The sequence below is a fragment of the Salmo salar genome, chromosome 18 (genome assembly GCF_965601325.2).
Source record: "Salmo salar chromosome 18, fSalSal1, whole genome shotgun sequence".
Lineage (NCBI taxonomy): Eukaryota > Metazoa > Chordata > Actinopteri > Salmoniformes > Salmonidae > Salmo > Salmo salar.
In genome coordinates, this window is record NC_138308.1 from 88,362,005 (window position 1) to 88,374,876 (window position 12,872).

Sequence of the window (12,872 nt, forward strand, 5' to 3'; positions counted from 1 at the left end):
TGGTCGGATGGTCTCTACTCTCTTCCTCTCCGGTCTGACAGTGGACTTGGCTGGTCTCTTCGGTCTTTAGTGTCTCTGGCTCCAAAGAGAGGCCTATCCGTCTCTGTCGGCCTGGCTCTTGGGCTCTCCCTTGGTCTGCCTGCTGGTTTCTCTTCCTCTCTCCAGTGTGTCTGGCGTTAGCAGCACATCATTACTGGTAGCTAGCTGCCCTGTCTACAGTGTGTCTGGCGTTAGCAGCACATCATTACTGGTAGCTAGCTGCCCTGTCTACAGTGTGTCTGGCGTTAGCAGCACATCATTACTGGTAGCTAGCTGCCCTGTCTACAGTGTGTCTGGCGTTAGCAGCACATCATTACTGGTAGCTAGCTGCCCTGTCTACAGTGTGTCTGGCGTTAGCAGCACATCATTACTGGTAGCTAGCCTGTCTCTGGGCTACCAGTATGGCTTGTGCTGCTAACGCCAGACACACACTTGTCTACAATACATCTTTATCCACCCATCAGCCTGGAATGGCATCAATTGCTGTGTTCATATTCTGTACCACTATTCTTTTACTCAGTAGCAAATTTTTAATCAGCAGAAGCTGTGTTAGTGGTATCATGGACTATTTATGTTGTGGCTGTCCCTCATTTTTGAGGGTTGGTGTTTAATTTGATTCATAGCTTTTCCCCCAAAAAAATGGGGGCTATTGTGTGGTAGTGTAAATGGACAAATAGTTTCACAACCCTTTACTGTGTCCACCAGTATCTTCAATTGTAAAACATTTTATTTCAATAAAGACTCCTGATAAATATTACTGCCAACTACATTAGTTGTATTAAATTCTACTTTTATTCACCATAAATCAGCAAGTCACACGTAATTTCATCGTCACTGTCTTTAGAGAGAGGCCTCCATACAAAACTACAAAGGTTTGGCAGGGACAAATGTTTTTAGGGGGGAAAAAACTGAAGGATGAAGGTGGGTCATGTTTTGATCAATGTTATTTGCCACAGTGTTTCATAGAAAGGAAAATACTGTACACTAAACTCAGAATTTGTAACCAATTCCTATGCTTTGATACAATTGAGTTCATAGCGACTATCCAGTAGGATTTTCAAACAGTTGTCTTTAGTGGTGGATTTCATGAATAACTCAATGATCCATTATAAACTGGTTTGAGCCTTGAATTCTGATTGGCTGAAAGCCATGGTATATCAGACCATATACCACAGGGGTGACTATGTATTTTTACTGCTGTAATTACATTGGTAACCAGTTTATAATAGCAGTAAGGCTCTTCTGGGGTTTGTGATATGGCCAATATACCACAGCTAAGGGCTGTAGCCAGGCACTCCGCATTGCATTGCATCATGCGTAACAACCCTTAGCCGTGGTATATTGGCCATATACCAAGCCTTATTGCTTAAGTATACAACAGTTTACAATTGTGGCATTGTCAAAGGGACATTCGCAGGGCTGCCTAGATAAAGGAATATTTTTGACGATGGGTACCAATATAATTCATGTATAGCCATAAACCAAGAGTGGCAATCGACACACTACAGGCCTTGGTCACTCGTATCGGCCTGGACCCTAGACTCACTGCACAGTGGCATGGTACAAAAAAAAACTAAGTATGAAAGAAAATAACACTATTTACATCCACCAACACATTCCTCATGCAAGAGAAATTTGTGTCTGAAATTATTATTTTGCCAGAGCAATAGCGTCGTATGCCCTGGCCAAAAGCAGTGCACTAAATAGGGAATAGGGTGCCTTTTTAGACACACCCATAGAGATCTGCCAAAGCAAATCTTCTGAAGGATCTCAGCTGTTGTTCATAGAAGAGATGCCTGGGCTGCTCAAATTGCACCCTATTAAGTGTACTGCATTTGACCAGGGTACATGGGGATCTGGTCAAAAGCAGTACACTATGTAGGAAATAGGGTGCCATTTGGGATGGAGCCAAGAGATCTTCTGAAGGTCAAATGGTGAGAGGTCAACGAGAGAGGAGCGGCAGGTCACTTGAGTTCATGATGAGGCCGGAATCGAGGTTCAGGTTGTCTGGAGAGAAAAACAACAGAGGGAAAAAAAACACTTTAGTTGAAAAATAGTGGAAGATCATAGAATTTACTTTTTCCCCAGAAACTCTTATACAATATAGTTTCTGCAAGATGTGAAAAGGAACATGTTAAATGAAAACTAAGGATCTCTATTTTTGGGGGAAATTACAGCATACAACCATTTTCCCTCCCTGAAATTTGAATTAAGCCAAGGCTTTGTTTTATGGTCAAACAGATGGAAAAGGGGTCTTAAACATCTTCCAGAAAAATACATCAAAACAATGTTGAAGTACAGACCCCTGCCAACATATAACACTTTCATTTGAGAGAATGTTCTGCCTTCTGTAAGTTTAAGAAACATTTTAGTTTTTCTTTTTTTTTTTCCATCCCTACTCGTGAGCATTTCTCCTTTGCCAAGATAATCCATCCATCTGACAGGTGTGGCATATTAAGAAGCTGATTAAACAGCATTGTCATTACACAGGTGCACCTTGTGCTGGGGACAAAAGGCCACTAAAATGTGTGTAGTTTTGTTACACAACCCAATGCCACAGAAGTCTCAAGTTTTAAGGGAGCCTGCAATTAGCATGTTGACTGCAGGAATGTCCACCAGAGCTGTTGCCAGAGAATGTAATGTTCATTTCTCTACCAACGCCGTTTTAGAGAATTTGGCAGTACGTCCAACCGGCCTCAGCCGCAGACCACGTGTAACCATGCCAGCCCAGGACCTCCACATACGGCTTCTGAGACAAGCCACCCCGACAGCTGATGAAACCAAGGAGTATTTATTTCTGAAATAAAGCACTTTTTTGGTGGGGAAAAACTCATTCTGATTGGCCTATGCCCTCCCAGGCCCACCTATGGCTGCACCCCTGCCCAGTCATGTGAAATCCATAGATTAGGGCCTAATGAATTCATTTCAATTGACTGATTTCCTTATGAACTGTAACTCAGTAAAATCGTTGATTGTTGCATGTTGTGTTTATATTTTTGTTCAGTATATCTAAGCCCATATTTTTTATGAAAGTTCACATAAGTAACAAGAATGGGTAGACCTATCAAAAAGTGTTTTTGCTGATATAAAATTTTGTTTATGAATTAAGTGATTATCCCATTACCAAATCAGTAACGGAATTTCTGCAATTGAATTCGCTACAATGGGGAAATCATAGTCACAAACTACAGTTGGGTTCACAAGTTTGGACAGTAAAGAAAAGTACAGTATAGTTGAGTACACTACTGTGCTGAACTTTGATGTCCAAACTTGTGAAACATAGACGTCTATGATTGGTTCAGATTTGGTCCGGACCAACCACATTTGGTCTTGTTTGCTCATTAAAATAGCCAGTGTGTAGAATAATCCCCAATTATGCAAAGGAAGATATGGCATATTTATATACCCATTTAGGATACAACACCATGAAAACAATGACATTCATATCCATAATTATGCATTTCTGTCTAGTACAGATCAGTGAACCATGATGAAATTCCATAACTGGGTGTAAACCCACTTCACTTACATTTTCAAAGTCAATGTGTCATGTCATCGCTGACGCCCCATTATTTTGGTGAATCTTCATTCAGAGCAGATATTTAACTGAGTTTTTGGACAACGTGGTCGCTTGTTAAACTTCGAAATCAATGGTTTTTGTTTGATATACATTTTAAGCGAAAATTCAGGAGTCTCCGCACAATTGCCCTACAGTTTTCAGATACAGTATTTTTTTAACCTTTATTTAACTAGGCAAGTCAGTTAAGAACAAATTCTTATTTACAATGACGGTCTACCCCGGCCAAATAGATTGATCTTAATGAACAATAGCCTAATTCTTGGGTTCCCCTCAATCAGTCAATAGCAAAGGCTGTGCATTATCACGATCAGTAGTAGTGAATAGTAGTAACTAGGGATGCACGATATATTGGTGAGCATATTGGAATCGGCTGATATTAGCTAAAAATGCCAACATCGGCACAATGTCTAGTTTAACGCTGATGTGCAAAACCGATGTCAAAGCTGACGTGCATACCTATACAACGTAGGTAGATGATGTAATGACGCCACGAAAAATACAGCGCTACACAGAACAAAAGCAGAAAAATACAGCTCTACACAGAACAAAAGCAGAAAAATACAGCTCTACACAGAACAAAAGCAGAAAAATACAGCGCTACACAGAACAAAAGCAGAAAAATACAGCGCTACACAGAACAAAAGCAGAAAAATACAGCGCTACACAGAACAAAAGCAGAAAAATACAGCGCTACACAGAACAAAAGCAGAAAAATACAGCTCTACACAGAACAAAAGCAGAAAAATACAGCTCTACACAGAACAAAAGCAGAAGAATACAGCTCTACACAGAACAAAAGCAGAAAAATACAGCTCTACACAGAACAAAAGCAGAAAAATACAGCTCTACACAGAACAAAAGCAGAAAAATACAGCTCTACACAGAACAAAAGCAGAAGAATACAGCTCTACACAGAACAAAAGCAGAAGAATACAGCTCTACACAGAACAAAAGCAGAAGAATACTAAGCGCACACTTCCAACAACTAAACAAGTTCAAGTCTGCAGTCATTTGAAAGAGTAAGAACATTTCAGTGAGTCAACTCAAAGCTGAAATCCATTAATGCCAAGATAATGGAATTCATTGGCTTTGACAATCCACTGTTCTCTGTCGTGGAAGATGTTGGCTTTTGCCAACTGGTCGAGCACCGGTACACACTACCAAGTGCGCTATTTTCAGATGTTGCCCTACCGGAGTTACACAGTATTGTTGCAACACATCCATGAGCTACTGCTATTAGCTTCACGACTGACATTTGGACCAGCGATGTCAGCTCCATGAGCATGCTGAGTCTGACAGCACAGTGGGTCGACGAGGATTTCGTATTGCATGCTCAAGAATGTGCTGGTTCTCAAAACCGCTGCTGCCATTTCAAATGGTATTTGAGAACATGTTTGAAACTTGGAAACATGAACACACTCCTAGCTCCATTCGAACAACTGACTGGAGAAATAAGCTCATCAACTGCGTCTACAGCAGACGTGATACCCTCTGTCAAGGCATTGAAACGCCTGCTCACACAGACCGTGGGGTTAAAACTTACAAAAGTACTCGAGGCTGTGAACATGCGATTCAGTGGCATTCTCTCTGAGCCTCTTTACTGTGTCGCCACCATGCTCGATGCTAGGTACAAGGACCGCTACTTCGATGCAGACAAGAAACTGGTTTTACATGAAATGTTACATACACAGCTGAACAAGATGGAAACGCACACAGTGACAGTGTGCACCGAGGAAGAGAGGCCACGGACAGACAGAGCTGAAACTTCACTGCTTGACATGTATGATGAAATCCTGGATGAGAATGAAACAACTGAACAAATGAACAACGAAACAGCACAGCAAGGAAGTGAAAGAAATATGTTTTGATTATGTTTTACTGGTAATGGGGACATATGTAAATGCCAACAAAATAACTTTTTGGTCAGTGTAATGTGTGTGTAACCTTTATTGAACTAGGCAAGTCAGTTAAGAATAAATTCCTATTTACAATGACGGCCTACCCAGGCCAAACCCGGACGACGCTGGGCCAATTGTGCGCCGCCCTATGGGACTCCCAATCATGGCCGAATGTGATACAGCCTGGATTCGAACCAGGGACTGTAGTGACGCCTCTTGCACTGAGATGCAGTGCCTTAGACCGCTGCGTACCTGTGTGTGTGTTAACTATTTAATTGTACTACAATGCTTAAAATGCTGCTAACATTTTTAATATCGGTTATCGGTATCAGGGTTTTTTGGCAAGGAAATTATCGGATATTGGAATCGGCCAAAAAATGTCATATAGGTGCATCCCTAGTAGTAAAGAAGACCGTTGTGTCTCTCACCCTGATCGAAGTTGAGTTTCTTGGAGTTGGATCCCTCTCCCAGTCCCTCTAGGTCAGAGTTCACATCAGAGTCATTCAGAGCACTCAGGGTCACGTCTGCTGGAACACGTTATAACACACAGGCAGGAAGAGAGGACGGGATGGTTAGCTAAATGTAAAAACCTCTGAAATATGATATGGACATTTTGTTGAAAAACAATACATCAGTATCACACTTTGATAAAATGCCAATAAATGGATGATCCCACACTTAATGTCTTCATTAAGTGCCCTAAATAGATTTCAGTGTGTGGATTGTGAATAAAAAGCATTGCCAAGATGGATATAACTACAAAGCTGAATGATTCCTTCATCCATCTCCACTCACCTGAGGTCTTCTGTTTCTTCATAGCGGGAGGAGCCACGGTCACGTTGCCCTGGAGACCTGCCGGCAAGACGACCTGAGCAGTTGTCACAGCGATGACAGTTGGAGTAGCCGTGGTGGCCATGGTGACAGCGGTCTTCTTCACGGTCTTCTTTGGGGAGTCGGTGGAGATGGGCATCCCACTCTCATCATAGAGCTTCCTCTTGACTGTGGTTTTAATCTGAGCCCTGATGAGGACAGACAAGGTGGGAGGTTAGCAGTGTGGTGGGGATTCAACCAGTAACCTGTCAAACACTTTTGAAAAAAGTAAACCATCATAATTTGATACAGATCTTTAGCACTAGTAGACAGACAGTACAACAGATGATCTTCTAGTGATGGTTTCTCTCATCGGGGCCTGTGTCACTGATAGTCTATCTTAGCTTTGGAGCTAGCTACCTCTTAAAAGATCTGACTGGACACCACTTAGACGTAAAGTGTTCAATGAGAGAAAGAGATACAAGGGGTAAGACAGCGAGACCGGGTGAAGGAGAAAGAATAAATGACACGGAGAGAGACATGTTTCTTTATTAGATCTATTTTGTTGTATTATTATTTGTTATACTACTTTGATATTACTGCACTGTTGGCTAGAGCTTGCAAGTTAAGCATTTCATTATACTTGTGAATGGGACAAATAAAACTTGATAAGAGGCCATTAGGAATGAGAAGACAGGGAGAGAAAGGGGAAAGACGAAGAAGAGGGAGAGTGTGTCCTTACACGGTACGCTCCTTGATGACAGAGCTGAGAGAGTTCAGGTCATCACCAAATCTCACCACGGCCGATCTCAGCTGCTCAATCTCAGTGTCCGTCCACTTAGCTCTGCAACGACACACAGGGCGTGTTTCAGATCCACTAGGCTACATTTCAGTTGGATTGCACAGATTGCAGAATCCCTGATCTACAAATCACCTTGCATCCTAAATAACTACCCATTATGATTGTAGATCAGTCATTCTGCTCACCTAACACTTGCTTCGATTCCTCTCCTTGCCCCAACGTCTGAACACATCGACAACAGTCACCTACGAAGCATTGTTACCTAAGGGAAACAACTACTTCGAGGTCTCAGAGCGAGTGACGTCACCACCGCTAACTAGCTATCCATTTCACAGTGGTAACACTCAGTCGCTAACTAGCTATCCAGTTCACAGTGGTAACACTTAGTCGCTACCTAGCTATCCATTTCACAGTGGTAACACTCAGTCGCTAACTAGCTATCCATTTCACAGTGGTAACACTCAGTCGCTAACTTGCTATCCATTTCACAGTGGTAACACTCAGTCGCTAACTTGCTATCCAGTTCACAGTGGTAACACTCAGTAGGTGATCAGCAATTAATGCTCTATTTCCTCATGGTCATTCAGAACCCCTCAGACTGAGAGGATCACCTCCACCGCCCAGCGACTAAGAGAGGGTGTCATGTGCTTCGTGGTAATGACGCAGTCGTGTTTCCTCTGTTTTTCTTGGCAGGGATATTCCACAGAGCACAGCTAATGAATCAGAGTCTACTACCAGTGACACAAGCCCAAAAATAACCAAGTCGTGGTCAGTAGACTGACTTACAATGTAGACTAGAGACATGGAACGCTACATAGGCCAATTGATACAGTTCTTTATCTACATGCAACTTGGTGTGTGTGTGTGTGTGTGTGTGTGTGTGTGTGTGTTAGGGTTGGGTGATATTTGGGAAGACCTCTTCTACGATATGCTATTCCACATATCGCGATATCCGATATAATAATTCTGCGCCGCTAATGAGTAAATGATTACGACTACAGTTATGATATTATAGTTGCATTCTCAATATAAGATCTTCATATGGCGAACAAATATGACTTAATTAATTTTCAACATACTAACTGATAAACCACAGTTTTGATTTGTAAAGTTCAAATAGAGTATAGTCTTGCACTTCACAATATATTGTCAATGTCAAATATCACGATATTCGGTTGAATCCTATATCGGCCCAACCCTACTGTGTGTGTTCCCCTCACCCTGCAGGGCTGGAGTCAGCCACTGGGTGCAGCTGCATGGTCAGCTCACCCAGCTTAGTGAAAGCTGCTCCTGCTGCTGAGAAGATCTCTCCAACCTGAGACATGAACCCAGAAAACAACTCAAAAACACAAATACCTTTGAATTATCTTCTCCTATTTTATTTTGATGCAGTAGCTAAGGTTGTTTGGAGTACAGTATGTATCAGGGTTGGCGTCAATTCCATTTAAATTCCAATTCTCTTCAATGATTTTGGATGAGGAACATTTTGAATTGGAATTTGGTTTACTATCTGAATTGACTGGCATTGAACCCAACCCTGGTATGTATGACCAACTGTATAACAACTGCAAGGCAATGCCTGATGGCATATTATAGCAATACAGGACTTGTCCATCTCTTACAGATTTGGTATTTTGTACTGTTCTAATGCAGAATTAAATGTTTATTCTAAGTGCAGATAATTGAGGGGTTTTTTGCACCATGTAGACAGCGTCACCATGTGGTGGTTTATATACACGCATAAAGGGCAACTTTGCCAAAACTTTCATTCAGCCACGTCCTTGGTGCTTGACTTATCATAAAACGAATTATGCATTTTCAAAAGAGTTTCCTTGGTATAGCAAAGACAGTAAAATACATGTTTCTCTTTGGAATAAATCTAGCTATTGTTCTACACAGGTACAAATTGAAATTAACGACGTTAGCTTGCTATTTTGAACGTTAGCTAGATTTGTTTTTGCAGTTTTGATAAATAACAAATATAACGTTAGATAACTAGGGCTAAAACCAACCTACCTTCGTTGAGGCTGAAGTCATTTTGCTTTTTGTAGTTGCTGAACTGACTCAGATTTTCCAAGGAAGAACACTAGTTAGAGATGCTAGTTTAGTTTCAGGTTTAGCTAGCTTGCTTGCACTGCAGGCTGGCAAAACAAAGGACAACTTCGTCCGCGACGCGTCCTACAATATTGATATTCGTGTCTGCAATATGCTAATGGCTTCAGTGAACAGTTACATTTTAGTAACACAGTCCATGTGTTTTGTATGCAATAATCAGCAATTTTTACGTACAATTAAATAAATAACACACACAAACGACATCAATAGACAAACGGAAGTCCTAACGTGCTCTGGTAAATTCTAAGCGATGATTGGTCCAAAATCCACGCGATGTGTTCACGATTGGTCCAAATTGATAACTATGTTTCAATTTTCTTTATCCCTTTTAAACATTGTAGCGAATAAAGGAAAATAAATATTGTAATGTCATGTTATCTTATAGCAGTGGCAACATAATAACATTACGTGTGGTTTCAAAAACGTTTCGACACAGTTATTAAGGGTGCGTTCGTAAATGCACTCTGGCAATCTACTCCGATTTCAGAGCACTCTCGTCCGAGTGTGTAACGAGAGGGAAGAATAATTGTGGAATTTATGAACACGCAACACCTGTTGAATATGCAATGTCGGCAACAACAAAAAACGTTATTCAATTGTTGCCAGCAGCACAGTTACAGTCACCGACACTCTAGATTTTCCACTGTTTAGAGATGCTAACTAACGTAGCTAGCTAGTGTAGTTTCAGGTTTAGCTAGCTTGGTTGCGCTGCAGCCTGTGTGCGCTCTGAACGCTCCGTATTTAAGAACGGACAATCTGACAACGCTCTGAATTTACGATCGCCCAGAGTGCACTCAGGGACTCCAGAGTGAATTTACGAACACACCCTAAGCACTTGGCCATATCGCTGGAAAATGTTTTGTTTTGTTATCTCATCGGAAAAATAATAATAAGTGGGATTTAAAATGTTTAAAAATATTCTTAGTTAATACACATATTTCCATAGACATCATCGCTGTCAATTTTAGCAACGTTTTATATTCTTGAACACATCCATAGAAAAACGTTTTTCCGGTTTCCATAAGTCACCTGACACACTGGTGACTGAGCTCGATCTCCTCGGAACAACTGGTTAGACGACAAAACAGCGGTCCAAGAGCCTTATTTCTGCTATTTAACTTGGGAACTACGACAGTTCCCGTAGTGATAAGTCTATTGTTGAGTTTACGTCGTTGTTTGAGTCGTTAAACGATGGTTTCGTGTTTATTTTGCGGTCCCAAGTTGGCCGCCTGCGGTATTGTCATCAGCATCTGGGGAGTCATAATGCTGGTAATATAACTTGTAACTTAAAGTACAGTGGTTTTAGTTGCTTATTATCAGAATGTGTACAGTGATTGTTAAATGACTAGGTTATTGATAGACAACCGAGATAGTATGGTCATGTTTTTTTGCATTGCATATGACAATGTGTGAACCCCAGCCCAGTATACATAACGTTAACTAGCTTGGTTTGCCTCATTTAGACCTAGACAGGCAGGTACTAATGGTGTTTGTTGTAGTGTTATCCTACAGCCACTGACTATATATGTTTCTTGTAGTCAAAGAAACTCTAGATTTGAGAAGTTCAGTTTCACTTCAGGGTGTTTGTTCTTCTCATGACATTCACATTTGTTCTAGTATTATGCACTCTGCACTGCTGACATACTACTACTGTCATTTACTCCCTACAAGTAATTGCTCTCTCTCTCCCTCTGTCTCTCTTTAGGCAATGTTGGGTATTTTCTTCACCACCCACTCTGCAGTGCTGATAGAGGATGTGCCTTTCAAAGAGGAAGACATGCACAATGAGTGAGTCCCCCCCCCCCCCCCCCCCCCACACACACACACACAGTCAGTGTCTGGACACCTGACTCACAGTGGAAGAATAGTGTCAGAAATGTCACACACTCAAGAGACACACACATGTGGCTCTAATGTAACATAGGGGAGGATACACAGTAAAGTAGTGTGTGTGTGTATAGGTTCAGGATGGTTCTAGTTCAGCTTTCTCTCCCTCAATCCTATCCTTATTAATTAGGGGAGGAAACTCAAAACTGACCATAGGAGGCTGGATGCTGTTGCTTCTTTTAAAGGAATATACCACTCAAATTCTTTTTTTTATTTTATTAGTCCACAGTTGATACAGTGCCAAAATGTTTTGCAGGTCAAGTTTTCAAGATGTACGATTTTCAAGAAGTGTCACTTGCCACATCGATGCATATAGCATCATCATGATGATGGGGCAAGAGACACTTTGCTTCTTGAAAGTCCAAAACTTGACTGCTGACGTGAAAAACATGTTGGGACTGTGTCAACAGTGGACTAATGAAACGGATACCAAAATATAGTTTGAGTAGAATTTTCCTTTGTGTTATGATTTACTTGCCTTGATTTATTACTTTCAGCTCCTCGTGGAGTTGTGGGCTTCAACAGTGCATCTCCGGCGTTTTTAGTGTCTCGGTTTTTCCAATTTGTCACCTGTGTCCCTTTCCCACTCTTTCTTTTCTCACCCCTTGACCGCTGTCCCCCTCTCTCTTCCAGTCAAGATCCTCCCCACACCATCTACAACCTCTATAACCAGGTTGGATACAACTGTTTCATCGCAGCTGGTATCTATGTGCTGGTTGCCGCTCTCTCCTTTTGCCAGATTAAACTCAACCATCGCAAGGAGTACATGGTGCGCTAGCACCACCTACTGGACTAGCGATGGTACTACAGGACTGACACCACCTGCTGGACTTGCCATGGTACTGCAGGCTGCAGCACCACCGCCTTACACTGTCTGGAGAAGTGTGTTTTTCCATACATGTTCTGTTTTAAATATGAATGAATGGTAGCCAAGGATGGGGCCGATTCCAGACAATTCAGGAAGTACCCTGAAATTCCAATGAGGAAAATTTTGAATTGGAATTTGGTTTACTTTTTTAATTGAAATGGAATTGACCCAAGCCCTGATGGTAGCATTGTTATTGTCTGGCTTCTGTCCTGATTCTCCACACTTCTCCCAAAGTGTGCACTTGTACAGTCGCCATCATGGACTTAAAGCATGGGATTGATGTAAGCGTTGGCTGGGGGAAGTTTCCAGCACTCTTAAATCCATGGGCGGGAGTGTGCAAGTGCACACTTTGGAAGAAGGGTGGAGAAATGGGAGTAAGCCTATGTATGTGTATGATCAATATATTTGTTAATCACTAACACCGTGCTATTATTTATCTACTGAAATCAAATCACCAGAGTTGTATTATTTCCTTGCTAGCATCTACAGAATTAGGAATAATAACTGCTTTATGTTAATTCACTGTGCCTGTCTCCCCCTCAGGTAAAAAATCTTGCAATTTCTCAAATTATAGTTGTATTTGTTTGAAGCCTTAACTTGTTTTAGAAGCTGCATAGAAGTTTTAACTTCTAGTGTTTTTTAGAACTTCTCGAATGTTGTGCCTTTATGTGACAGAAGCTGTTCTTTGTGTGTTCTAGTGCTTCTCAGAATATTCTAATCTAGTGCCTTATTGGACAGAATATGTTCATTTCTCTGCTTTCTCATGGACTGTTCAGTCAGATCTCTTGGCTTTGTAGTTTTGGAAATCTAATCAAAAGTTTAGAATTTTGTCCAGCCTTGATACAGTTTGATGTAATAAATCCTGATTGTTGA

The 12,872-nt window shown here is 41.3% G+C and overlaps 2 protein-coding genes across 5 annotated transcripts; one reads left to right on the plus strand and one right to left on the minus strand.

Moving 5' to 3' along the window:
• Nucleotides 1–812: 812 nt before the first annotated feature.
• Nucleotides 813–9,531, minus strand: cq049 (potential DNA-binding protein C17orf49 homolog). 4 transcript variants are annotated; one of them, XM_014156307.3, is made up of 6 exons: nucleotides 9,146–9,507; nucleotides 8,350–8,444; nucleotides 7,070–7,171; nucleotides 6,313–6,536; nucleotides 5,946–6,044; nucleotides 813–2,046 (listed from the first exon to the last, which is right to left on the minus strand). In XM_014156307.3, the coding sequence occupies exons 1-6, from the start codon at nucleotides 9,164–9,166 to the stop codon at nucleotides 1,982–1,984; spliced, it is 606 nt and encodes a 201-aa protein (XP_014011782.1). In that variant the 5' UTR covers nucleotides 9,167–9,507; the 3' UTR covers nucleotides 813–1,981. The 4 variants fall into 4 exon arrangements, with proteins under 4 accessions (XP_014011782.1, NP_001133811.1, XP_014011783.1 ...); NM_001140339.1 differs by having other exon boundaries at nucleotides 5,946–6,041; nucleotides 9,146–9,430; XM_014156308.3 differs by lacking the exon at nucleotides 7,070–7,171 and having other exon boundaries at nucleotides 9,146–9,531.
• A 705-nt stretch (nucleotides 9,532–10,236) lies between these two features.
• On the plus strand, nucleotides 10,237–12,872 carry LOC106577886 (ribonuclease kappa-A-like). The gene is made up of 3 exons (XM_014156316.3): nucleotides 10,237–10,513; nucleotides 10,950–11,032; nucleotides 11,765–12,872. The coding sequence occupies exons 1-3, from the start codon at nucleotides 10,436–10,438 to the stop codon at nucleotides 11,907–11,909; spliced, it is 306 nt and encodes a 101-aa protein (XP_014011791.1). The 5' UTR covers nucleotides 10,237–10,435; the 3' UTR covers nucleotides 11,910–12,872.

Bases quoted from the DNA above. Each gene is read 5' to 3' on its own strand.
- cq049 (XM_014156307.3), bottom strand. From the start codon at position 9,166: ATGACTTCAGCCTCAACGAAG. The intron at 7,172-8,349 runs GTGAGGGGAACA...GTGTCGTTGCAG, and splicing joins GCTGACTCCAGCCCTGCAGG to AGCTAAGTGGACGGACACTG. The intron at 6,045-6,312 runs GTGAGTGGAGAT...AACGTGTTCCAG, and splicing joins GAAGAAACAGAAGACCTCAG to CAGACGTGACCCTGAGTGCT.
- LOC106577886 (XM_014156316.3), top strand. From the start codon at position 10,436: ATGGTTTCGTGTTTATTTTGCGGTCCCAAGTTGGCCGCCTGCGGTATT. The intron at 10,514-10,949 runs GTAATATAACTT...GTCTCTCTTTAG, and splicing joins TCTGGGGAGTCATAATGCTG to GCAATGTTGGGTATTTTCTT. The intron at 11,033-11,764 runs GTGAGTCCCCCC...TCTCTCTTCCAG, and splicing joins GAGGAAGACATGCACAATGA to TCAAGATCCTCCCCACACCA.